Source organism: Heterodontus francisci, chromosome 2, assembly GCF_036365525.1.
Source record: "Heterodontus francisci isolate sHetFra1 chromosome 2, sHetFra1.hap1, whole genome shotgun sequence".
NCBI lineage: Eukaryota > Metazoa > Chordata > Chondrichthyes > Heterodontiformes > Heterodontidae > Heterodontus > Heterodontus francisci.
The window spans coordinates 19905166-19917789 of record NC_090372.1 but is presented as its reverse complement, the minus strand read 5'-3'; the positions used below and the strand labels follow the sequence as shown (position 1 = coordinate 19917789).

The window sequence follows — 12624 nt, the reverse complement described above, 5'->3', positions numbered from 1 at the left end:
CTGATCTCTGGAATACCCTCACTACACCTCTTTACCTCTTTACCTCTCGACCTCGCTTTCCTCCTTTCAGACAATCCTTAAAACCTACTTCTTTGTCCAGGCTTTTAATCATCTGATCTAATATCTCTTTATGTGGCTCAGTGTCATATTTTGTTCTGTAATACTCCTGTGAAGCACCTTCGGATGTTTTATTATTTTAAGGGTGCTTTTCAATATAAGTTGTTCTTGTACACATTAAGTATGTGCTTACTATGACAAATGAACAGCTAAATGTCATAAATAACTACTCTGGGTGGCTTTAATCTAGATCAAAACACACACACGCATCGAAGTATGGTACTTCAATGGCATAGTGTCTGGGGACATGAAATCACCAAGAGGAATGGAAGGGAAGCGTACAGTTCCCAGTCTCAGTTATGAAGGCTATTAAAAAGACATATAAGATTCTTGGCTTTATAAATAGAGGCATAGAGTACAAAAACAAAAAGGTTCTGCAAAACATAAAGTTCATAAAACATTGGTTAGACCTCAGCTGGATTATTGTTTATAATTCTGTGTACCACACTTTAGGAAGGATGTGAAGGAATTCGAAAGGATGCAGAGGAGATTTACCAGAATTGAACCAGGAATGTGGGACTTCAGTTAAATGGAGAGACTAGAGAAGTTGGGATTGTTCTCCTTGAAACAGAGAAGGTTAAGGAGAGATTTGATAAGACGTGTTCAAAACCATGAAGGCTCCAGAATATTACCCTCAGTGTTGCTTTAGTACATGGATAATTGACTCTCATTAGCTGTGATCTTACCCGATAAACTGGTTATCTGATGCCACTTGTACTGGCACCACAGGAAGCAGTTTTGGACATGGAGAGTATGTGGGCTGTCAAGTATCACTGTATGCTTACTGTAGTTTGTGTGTGCATCTTATTCTGTTTGTATACTTCAGTCCTTCGTGCGTACCTTGTGTCATTTCCCACTGAAAGTGTGTGGGGTTGGTGTGGAGCCAGAAAATCTGCAGGGTGCTTGAGAACATCCTGATTTCCCCCTCCATATGAAGAGGGAATATCCCATTCAATCACTTTCTCCTCTGTATGGTCTGGCACTGTAATATTAATAAACTTGCATTATGTACAGTAGCACATTCAGTACAATCGAGCAGTAAAACCAGCAGCCTGTGTGGGTCAAAAGCACATCATTGAAAAGCCACGGCATGGGGCCCACTCCATTAGGGGTAGCGTTTGAGAAGCAGAGCTGAAGGGAAAGGAGGTCAGTCAGAGTCAGCTGATGGAAGAAACATATGCTACCAGTCTTAGTGGCTGAAAAGTTAGCATGTGTTTCCCTTCTGAAATAAGTGGGCTATATCCTCGACAATAACAATCCTTGCTTCTCTACATAGATATATGCCCTACATATTCCCACACTAGCCACAGTATAGTGTGTCAGATGGTTAATTCAGTATCTATTTGTTCCAAGTTGTATGTAGTCTAATTTTGTGGTGACCTGTCTACTAGGAGTAGGGTCGAAATTGCCCAGACTCATTTCCTGTAGAACCATTTCAGCGCAGAAGCATGGAGGACTTTAATCTGTCAGTCTGGAATGGATTCTAACCAAAGTTCCCATGGTGGTGGGGTGTGGGGTGTTCATGGTACCACCCATATACTCAACATGTAAAATACTCGATGAATCCACTGATTTCTCTCTGACTGATGGTGGATGTTAAATGTGTTCCCCATGTTGGTCTGTCTTCAATGCACTGGACATCCTGTAAAAGGATCGGGAGACATTTTGGACTGATCCGTTATATAAATGCATGAGAATTTAATGTACTTGTGATACAATGTTTTCCCTACTCGCACACAAAACCTGAGTTCTTCCTATAGCAACTTAAAGCAAACTCTCATACATTTCACTTGCAACAGTATGAAGCTGCATTGACTTTAAAGGAGCTAGATGCTAAAACCTAAGTCAAAAATCATTTGTCATCCAGGCTACAGTAAAAAGCTTATCTTTAACTTTTATTATATTATAATGTGTATAATAGAATAGATAATTTTTTTATATATATATATTTTTCTGTCTCCAAGACCACCCTTTGGGATGAGAACTCTCAGCAGCTGGGTTGTGTCACTACGTATTTGCTACTGCACTGCCATATCAATCATTTTTTTAAATGGATTTATAATGTTGCTTAAGAAAATGGATTGCACTCCTGGAAAATGATAAGGATAAGATTCCAACGATTCATTCAGTTAAGAAGTTGCAGCACATTTATTCAGTGTATGGCTCCATCAAAGCAAAGTCAGTGTGTTAACTTCACATTAAGAATAGTCAGCAGTTGGATTTCCAGTTCAGTTCTGCTTTATGGAAAAATCACTTCCACAGACCTCCCATTGCTGTATTCTAACTCCCATGTCTCTTTTTGGACAGCAGGTAAATGGACGCAAAGCATTAAGGAGGTCAGCGTAAATGAGCAGTGCAGCAACATTCTCAATAACAAACGATTCATGCTGGACATGTTGTATGCGCAGAACAAAAAGACAGAAGATAATGAAGAAACGGAGCTCAAGAAAAAAGAGGACGACAAACAAGAATCCCTCGCCAGCCTGGCTAGCCGAATCAGCATTCTGCAGGCCAGCAAGCAGGCCTGTGAGGACAAAGTGAAAAAAATGGAGATTGACCATTTAGAGAACCACGGCAGCGTGAAAGCTTTTACTGATAAGTTTAACAGTGGGGAGCTGAGTAAAGGACCTCCATTATCTGATTCTGAAGTGACCACTAAGGCTGTGGATAAAGTGACTGCACAACCCAAAACGGAATCAGATTATATTTGGGATCAACTTATGGCCAATCCAAGGGAGCTAAAAATCAAAGATATAGACTTCACAGACTTGGAGGAGGAGGACGATATAGATGTGTTGGACATGGAAAACTTACTTAGTTCTGGGGACTCAATACTTCCTCCACCACCTCCCCCACCTTCTTTTATGGGCTTGCCTCCCCCTCCCCCACCCCCTATACTGCATTGCCCACCTCCTCCTCCAGTACCTGGAATGTCAGTGCCCCCACCTCTACCTTTTGGCCTTCATCAAGCCATGGGGTCACCCCATCTGTCCAGGGGTGAGCCAACATTTATCAAGAAAAAGAAAACCATTAGACTATTCTGGAATGAAGTCCGACCAATTGATTGGCAGTACAAAAATCACAAGCGATGTAAAGAGCCTCTTTGGACTCGGCTGGAGCCAGTGAAAGTGGACATATCAAAGCTGGAGCATCTCTTTGAATCAAAATCGAAGGAATTACCAGTCACTAAGGTAACATTAGCTAATAAGACACACTTGAGGATGGCTTGGGGAAAATAAAAAAGGAAAAAGGTTAACAAACTTGCAGAATGGGTGTGTAAATGGCAAATTGATTTCAATATAGATATTGTAAGGTGTTACTTTTTGGTAGGAGGAATCAGGAGGTCTCCTACTTGGCAAATAAGAGCCTAAATGGGGCTAAGATGCAAAGGGATCTAACGGGTACAGGCACAAATCATTAAAAGTAGCAATGCAGGTTAACAAAGTCATAAAAAGTGCAAACAAAGCACTAGGCTTCATTTCTAGAGGAATAGAATTCAAAAGCAGGGAAATTGTTAAAATTATCTAGAACCTTAGTTCGATCGTACTTAGGCTAATGTGCATAGTTCTGGTCACCATATTACAGAAAGGATATAGAAGCACCAGCCAAAGTGCAGCAAAGAATTAGAAGGATCATACCAGAACAAGAGCATACAACTCTCAGAAAAGGCTAGGGGCTCTTTTATCGAGAAAAGAGACTGAGATGTGACCTGAGAGAAGGGGTTAAATAGGGTAGACGTAGAGAGGATGTTTCCATTTGTGGAGGAGTCCAAAACTTGGGGCCCTGAATATAAAATAGTCACTAATGAATCCAATCAATATTTCAGGAAAAAACATGGAGTGGTTGAGGTGAACAGCATAGATGCTTTTAAGGTAAAACTAGATAAGTGCATGAGGGAGAAAGGGGCAGAAGGATATATTGATAGGTTAAGATGGAGTCACCCTCTATATTCCAGGGAATAAAAGGCTAATATATGTAATCTCGCCTCACAACCTAACCCTTAGAACACTGGTAACATATTGGTGAATATTTGTTGTATTCCTTCCAAGGTCAAATATCACTAGTTCAGTGCACTTCAAAACTGCACCCTATTCTGCCATGTTCAAAACAACACCTAGCATGCAGCATCCTGATAGTTCTACTCCCTGGACCTCCCAGCACTGTGCCCAGCTGAGTGAGTGAAAGCAGCAAACATCAACTGCTAACAATTTTTTGCTCCCAATTTCAGTTCACCAGGAAATGTTTAGAATCTATCCAAGTGAATTTAAAGTACAGCCTAAAATGCATTGCATAGCCCCACATTTCAGGAAGGGTGTGAAGGGTTTAAAGAGGGTGAAGAAAAGATTTACGAGAATGGTTCTGGGGATGAAGCATTTCAGTTAGGAGGATGGATTGACGAAGCTGGGGCTGTTCTCTTTTAAAGAGAAGGTTGAGGAGATTTGATAGAGGTGCTCAAATCATGAGCGGTCTGGACTGTGTAGAAAGAAAGAAACTGTTCCCATTGGCAGAAGGGTCGAGAACCAGAGGACATCGATTTAAGGTGATTGACGTGAGGAAAAATGTCTTTATGCAGCGTGTGGTTAGGATCTGGAATGCGTTGCCTGAGAGTGTGGTGGAGGCAGATTCAATTGTGACTTTCGAAAGGGAATTTGAGAATTATTTATTCTTTATTTATTTAGAGATACAGCACTGAAACAGGCCCTTCGGCCCACTGAGTCTATGCCGACCATCAACCACCCATTTATACTAATCCTACATTAATCACATATTCCTACCCCTTCCCTCAATTCCCCTACCACCTACCTATACTTGGGGCAATTTATTATGACCAATTTACCTATCAACCTGCAAGTCTTTGGCTGTGGGAGGAAACCGGAGCACCCGGCGAAAACCCACGCGGTCACAGGGAGAACTTGCAAACTCCACACAGGCAGTACCCAGAATTGGGTCGCTGGAGCTGTGAGGCTGCAGTGCTAACCACTGTGCTGCCCTGAAGAGAAAAAAATTGCAGGGCTATGGGGAAAAGGGCAGTGCAGTAGGACTAGCTGAATAACTCTTACAGAGAGCTGGCATGGACTACTGGCCAAGTGGTCTCCTTCTGTGCTGTAACTATTCTTTGATTCTAGATACATCCCATCTCTATGGGATGGATTTGAATCCAGAACCCAGTGTTGAACAGAAAGTTTTCCAATCCACTGTATCAATCAACAGGAAAGTCTCTTAATTTTATCAAAGAAATATTGTAAGAATGTGGATACTTCCACACATCTTTAATTGTTACTTTATAAAATGCATTATAAGACTATTACAGTGTATATGTATAATGTTGCATATGAAATACATGTGCAGGGAATGAATGTTGCAGTGATTCATTGCTGAATCTCAGTGTAATTTTATACAGGAACATATTATGGAAAACCTTTATAAACTATTGGTTGGGCTTCATCTTGAGTATTGTGTTCAATCCTGGGCACCACACTTTAGGAAGGATGGCAATCCTTTGGAGAGAGTGCAGAGATTTACTAGAATTTACTAGGGTTGGAGGACTTCAGTTACAAAAGACTGGGGAAGCTGGGATTAATCTCCTAAAAACAGAAAGGTTATAGGGAGACTTAATAGAGATGTTCAAAATTACAAAAAAGAAACTGTTTCCATTGGCAGGCGGGTTAGTAACCAGAGGGCATAGATTTTAGATAATTGGCAAAAGAACCAGAGGTGATATATGGAGAAATATTTTTACGCAGTTTTATGATGATTTGGAATGTAGTGCATTAAAGAGTGGTGGAAGCAGATTCAATAATAACTTTCAAAACAGAACTGGGAAAATTTACAGGGCTATGGGAAAAGAGCAGGGGAGTGAGACTAATTGGATTGCTCTTCCAAAAGAGCTGGCACAGGCACAATGGGCTGAAGGACCTCCTTTTAATGCCATATGCTTCAATGCTTAACAGTAAAACTGCAGTTACACTGCAGTCCCGGGACTCTAGTCGGTAGCACTAGTGCATTGCAAAGCCGGAAAGTAGAGTTGTATTGTCAAGTGCACATTGTCATAAGTCAGACAGAGGTCTGTCACAAAGGAACTCTGTTGCTTGTGTGCATGAATATTTCTGTTATGACCAAGTGAGAAAGGGGTCTAGAGGTTCCATCTCACCCTTTGCCTGGTTTCACCGTAACAGGGTTTACTTTTTAAAACACTGTTTTTAGCTCCCTCCTTAAACCTTAAAACTCTAATTCGGTTAAAACTACTATGAATATGCGATGCGACCACATTAGCATGCATACGCAATAAACACACTCGCAGATAGAGACAGAAAAGTAGAAAGAATAAAGGGGAAAAGTTTGAAGCAATAGCTGGGATTTATTTACTGTCCTTTGAGTTCGATGTAGAGTGTTTGATTGCAGGTAACTCTTACCGTTTCATTGGGGCCCAGTGCACGCTTTCAAACTTGTTTTAATGTAGGAGTCTTTTCTCTTGAGGTTTAAGTGACTTTATTGGATCTGGAAATTCGTGAGCGAGAGAGAGCTAGCCAGGAGAGAGGTTCTGTTCTTCCAAGTTCAGTTGCAATCTGACCCAAACTACCCTGTGAGCAGTTCAAAACCAAAAACCTGGGCCAGCAGGTTAGTCATGTGACTAGTTGTTTCTTTTAACAAACTCCTGCGTTTGTGGATTCTCCATCTTAGCAGACACCCTGGAATGCTAGCTTTCTTACACATTCAATGTCTGGTGATCAAAATCCATTTGGGTTAATTGGATCAGGGAGCCGTTCTATTGTCTCCAGGCACTGTCCCTTAGTATGCAAATGTTTTCCAGTCACTGTTAATCTCTTTAAAGGAGTCATTTCTCCATTCCAGCAACAGTTTAAAATTAATGTTCATGACAAAATTAATATGTCTCATTCTTGGCAGATGGGGTCTTCATGACAGTTTGCACACAGCTGCATTCCCAACACAACGAAACTTTGTGGCAAATTGGAATGTCTACTTTCTCTCCACATTCGTAAAATTATAAACTTTTCTGGGTGCATAGTGGACCTCTTGGTGTCATATTTGACCCCAAGATAAGCTCCAAACCCACATCCACGCTATCACCAAGACCACCTACTTCCACCTCCATAACATCGCAAGACTCTGCCCCGCCTCAGCTCATCTGCTGCTGAACTCCTCATCCTGCCTTTGTTACCTCTAGACTTGACCATTCCAATGCACTCCTGGCTGGGATCTCACGTTCTACCCTCCATGATCCAAAACTCTGCTGCCTCTGTCTTAACTCGCACCTAATCCTGTTCACTCATCACCCTTGTGCTTGCTGGCCTTTACTGACTCCGAGTTAAGCAACACCACAATTTTAAAATTCTCATCCTTGTTTTCAAATCCCTTCATGGCCTCACCTTTTCCCATCTCTGTAATCTCCTCCAACCTCACAAACCTCAAATCTCTGTGCTGATCTAATTCTGGTCTCTTGAGCATCCCCGATTTTAATCACTCCATCATTGGTGTTCGTGCCTTCAGCTACCTAGGCTCTAAGGTCTTGCATTGTCTCGCTAAACCTCTGTGCCTCTCCCTCACTTTCCTCCTTCATGACACTTCATAAAACCTACCTTTTCGACCAAGTTTTTGGTCATCTGCTTATGTTGTTCAGTGTCGTGTTTTGTTTTATAATGCCCTTATAAAGCGCCTTGGAATGTTGTAATACATTAACAACTCTATATAAATATAAGTTGTTGTTTCAGACAGCACAAAGTTGCTCATTATTCAGTACTCATTCACACTAGTCCAGAATTTTCTGAAAACATAGAGAAATGCAGTACAAATATTGAGGAAATTCAGCCTTAAGTGACCTACTTTGTTTTCACAGTCGGACATCTGGCATAAATGATCAGAGAACCTGATTTGCAATTGTTCTGGATGCAAGTATTTTTATGCTTCACATTTTAGGCGCAACAGGATCCAAAGTCATATTTCTCATGTGTTAACCTCCTAACCTTTGCAGTATATTCTGTACCTTTTAAATGCATTTTTACTGTATCCAAATGAGTTACATGAAAAATAGAAAAGCATCCACGAATATTTCTTAAACATGCTGTGCCGAATGTGCATAAATTATTGGTCTGATGGCTTCAAACTTTTAACTGTCATACATGGACGAAGGAATATGGCATAGCTGCTTCACATTCATCAGGACTTGGTTTCTGCCTTATGCTAATGAGATTCTGAGGAAATTTCACTCAATGTCAACATCAGTGGAAATTTGGATGTAACTTCTGGTATATGGCATTTGAGGAAATTCCAAGCCCTTCACTTGTCGTGCAGAAGATGATTGATATGGAAAATTGAAAAGTTGCACTGTTGCAGTGGAAGTGGGTCTTTCAAGATTGGGGGGTTAAGGCACATGTTTGGGCAAAGCAGAGGAATTTTAATCTGCACATACCTTGTGCTATATCTATCTGAGGAATGTTCAATACTAACTGGATGTAAAAGTAGAGTAACGCTCCATTCTGTGGCATTGATAGCTCTCACTTTGACAAGCACAATAATCCTTAAAAATAGTTCTGGTGTAGGTTTATTCTGACACTTTAAACGATAATACAAAAGCAAAATACTGTGGATGCTGGAAATCTGAAATTAAAACAGAAAATGCTGGAAATAGTGATCAGGTCAGGCAGCATCCATGGAGAGAGAAACAAGCAGTTAATGTTTAAGATTTGTGACCTGATCTGAAAGGTCATCAACCTTAAATGTTAACCCTGTTTCTCTCTCCACAGATCCTGCTTGACCTGCTAATCATTTCCAGCGTTTTCTGTTTTTACTTTAAAACCTAATTGACCAGCAACTCCTTCGTGTATTACATTTATCCCTCGGGCAGTCTCAGTGGGAACATTGCTGTGCTGATGGAATAAATTTAACATATAGAGGAACTTTTAGCCTAATTAATCTTAATGGATTCAGGATGGCAACTAATCATTACCGCCTTTCAACTTAACCCAACCTCCAGACCTTCAATACAAAAAGCATAGTTTAGTTGTCTCCAGTAGGCAGCCCTTCTAAATTAACCTATTTTGATGACCCATCAGTAAACCAACTTTAAATACCCATCAAAGCAAAATATCTTTCCAGTTACAATAGTTTTAGAAATTATGAGGCAGCTTTAGTTGAAGCAGGGCATCTTGTGGCACACGCTGTTCGAATTGTTTCTGCACATTTAGGTTTTAAAATATTGTCGGCGAGGGAAATGGAACGATTGTACCTTGGTGAACAGTGGGACCAACAATGTATCTCCTTAACCAATGAGATTAAAGGATTGAGCAATAAACAGAGGAACAACTGAGAAGGAGGGTGAATTAGAGTGGATGAATTCAATGTCAAGTCAGGTATCGAAAGAGAAATAGAGAGAGCAAAAGAAAAATTCGATTGAGAGATTTTAAAAAGACAGGAAAGAAAAGTAAATAAAAACAAGAAATGCTGGAAATATTCAGCAGGTCTGGCAGCATCTGTCGAGCGAGAAGCAGAGTTAACGTTTCAGGTCAGTGACCCTTCTTCAGAACTGGCAGATATAAGAAATGTAAAAGATTTTAAGCAAACTAAAATAAAATAAACGCAAAAAATAAAAAATGACTAAATATAAAAGTAAAATGGGGGGGACCTGTCATGCTCTGAAATTATTGAACTGAGAAGAAAAGTAAAAATACTTTTAAAATTAAAATGTTCCATTTTTAAAATCTCCAGCAGCAACTCGCATCCTGAGATATGAGACTATGCAGTTATAATTGCTCTCTTTTATGTGCAACAGAGGTTGATTGACAATCACTTACACTTTTCACATCATTAAAACAGTAGTTATGCTGTTAATTACGAGACTGAACTTCTTGTGGCGGGCTTAATGCAGAAGTGATGTGCAAATCTGTGAAAATCATGGGGAGGTTAAGGGCAAGATGCTGTTTTCACAAAGCCAGTGGTGGAGCAGTACAAATCGGCGAATGACTGGTGATTCACAATTGACAGCATCTCTTCCTCACCACAAATTATTGGCCGATTTCTGCATTGATTTCTGCAAGAGCCGGCCAGACGCTGGTATTCTGCAACGAGTGGCTCACCTCCTGACTCTCCAAAGCCTTTCTACCACGAGCAAGGCACAAGTCAGTCGTGTGATGGAATGCTCTCCATTTGTCTGGATGGGTGCAACTGCAACAACATTCAAGAGCTCGACCCTATCCAGGGCAAAGCAGTTGATCAGCAGCCCATCCATCACCTTGAACAACTATTCCCTCCACCACCGGTGCACCATGGCTGCAGCGTGTGCTACCTGCAGGATGCACTGCAGCAACGTGCCAAGGCTTCTTCGACAGCAACTCCAAAACCTGTGACCTTTACCACCTAGAAGGGCGAGGCTGTAGCCGCAAGTTCCCTTCTAAGTTATGCACGATCCTGACTTGGACATATAGTGCCGTGCCTTCATTGTCACTGGTTCTATATTCTGAAATTCCCCTCCTCGCAGCTCTGAAGGAGTATCTTCACTAAACAATCATAATGCACAGAAGGAAACCATTCAGCCCATCGTGCCTGTGCCAGTTCTTGAAAGAGCTACCAATTAGTTCCAGTCCCCTGCTCATTCCCTATAACCCTGTAAATGCTTCTAAGTAGAGATCCAATTTCCTTATGAAAGTTGCTATTGAATCTGCTTCCATCATCTTTTCAGGCAGTTCATTGCAGATCGTCATAGCTCGCTGAGTTTTAAAAAAACCTCATCTCCCTACTGGCCTTTTTGCTAATTATTTAAAACTGTGCCCTTTGGTTACTGACCCTCCTACCTGTAGAAATAGTTTCTCCCTATCTACTCTATCAAAACCCCTCATAATTTTGAACACCTCCATTAAATCTCCCCTTAACTTTCTCTACTCTGAGGAGAACAATTTCGCTTCTCTAGTTTCTCCAGATAACTGAAATCCCTTATCTCCAGTACTATTCTTTCAAATTTTCTCTGCACCCTCTCCAGGGTGTTGACATTGTTTCTAAAGTGTGGTGCTCAGAATTGAACACATTACTCGAGCTGAAGCCTAGCCAATGATTTATATTGGTTTAGCATGGACTCCAATTTTCAAGAAAGTGGCTCACCACCGACTTTCCAAGGGAAACTCGGGATGGTCATAAATGATGGCCTTGTTAGCGACGCCCATATCCCAATAATGACTAAACAAAACCATCCATAGTAATTCAGCTATCCACCCTGTTAGGAATCTCCTCAAAGAATTCAAAGCCAAATTGGTCAAACATAACAAATATGAAGGGAAATTCGCAAATCTATGCTGACTCTTTCTGCTCAGCTGAAATATATCTGTGTCTAGGCACTCTGTCCCAGTGACAGATTCTAGTGACTTTCCCAAAACGGACGTCAAACTGACAGCTCTGTAGTTACCTGGTTTCATTCTCTTCATTCTCTCACCCTTCTGTTGTCCCAATTCCTGCACTTTGCAACATTGTCCTGGAACAGGAACTATGTAAGTACTTAAACCCATTGGGCCAGATGTTGCTTTGAGCAATGAACAAACAGTTCCAGCTGTTCACTGAACCTGCACTCGCCCATAAACTTTCTGTGGTCTTTTGCATGGCAAGTTACTGTTAGCCAAACAGCGTGGTGTACTCTACAGGGATTCTGAGACCTGTATGAACAGTCAAGCAATTGTGTATACTTTTAACCAATCAGATTGAAGAATTGTGAATGAGCAGTGCAGAGTCTGAACCAAGAACTGTAAGTTAGAATAGTGAATTCAATGCCAAATTAGGTACAAAAAGAAAACAAAATAGAGAGGGAAAGTAAGATTGGATTAAGAGAGATAGGAGACACTGAAAAGGTTTAAAAGGGAAATTTTTTTTTAAAAATCCAATAATTAAAATGTGGAGGAATGAGACTCCATACTTGTAAAAGTTATTTTTCAGTGCCAGAGAGGTTGTTTGGCAATAATGTATCATTTATCAATATTTTAAAAGAGTACTTGCACTGGAATGGACAAGTCAGCACGGTTTTGTGACGGGTAGGTCGTGCCTCACAAACCTTATTGAGTTTTTCGAGAAGGTGACCAAACAGGTGGATGAGGGTAAAGCAGTGGATGTGGTGTATTTGGATTTCAGTAAGGCGTTTGATAAGGTTCCCCACGGTAGGCTATTGCAGAAAATACGGAAGTATGGGGTTGAAGGTGATTTCGAGCTTTGGATCAGAAATTGGCTAGCTGAAAGAAGACAGAGGGTGGTGGTTGATGGCAAATGTTCATCCTGGAGTTTAGTTACTAGTGGTGTACCGCAAGGATCTGTTTTGGGGCCACTGCTGTTTGTCATTTTTATAAATGACCTGGAAGAGGGTGTAGAAGGGTGGGTTAGTAAATTTGCGGATGACACTAAGGTCGGTGGAGTTGTGGATAGTGCCGGAGGATGTTGTAGGGTACAGAGGGACATAGATAGGCTGCAGAGCTGGGCTGAGAGATGGCAAATGGAGTTTAATGCAGAAAAGTGTGAGGT

General features: G+C 41.0%; 1 protein-coding gene across 7 annotated transcripts in view; it reads left to right on the top strand.

Annotated features, from left to right (window-relative positions):
• fhod3b (formin homology 2 domain containing 3b) overlaps positions 1–12624 on the top strand; it is a 603766-nt gene that overhangs the window by 514062 nt on the left and 77080 nt on the right. For 4 of the 7 annotated variants that reach the window (XM_068055443.1, XM_068055426.1, XM_068055400.1 and 1 more), the window contains one exon: positions 2428–3308. In XM_068055443.1, coding sequence (XP_067911544.1) covers positions 2428–3308 — 881 coding nt within the window. Of the gene's footprint in view, positions 1–2424; positions 3309–12624 lie in introns of all 7 variants that reach the window. The other 3 variants (XM_068055417.1, XM_068055407.1, XM_068055389.1) reach the window with 1 other exon arrangement.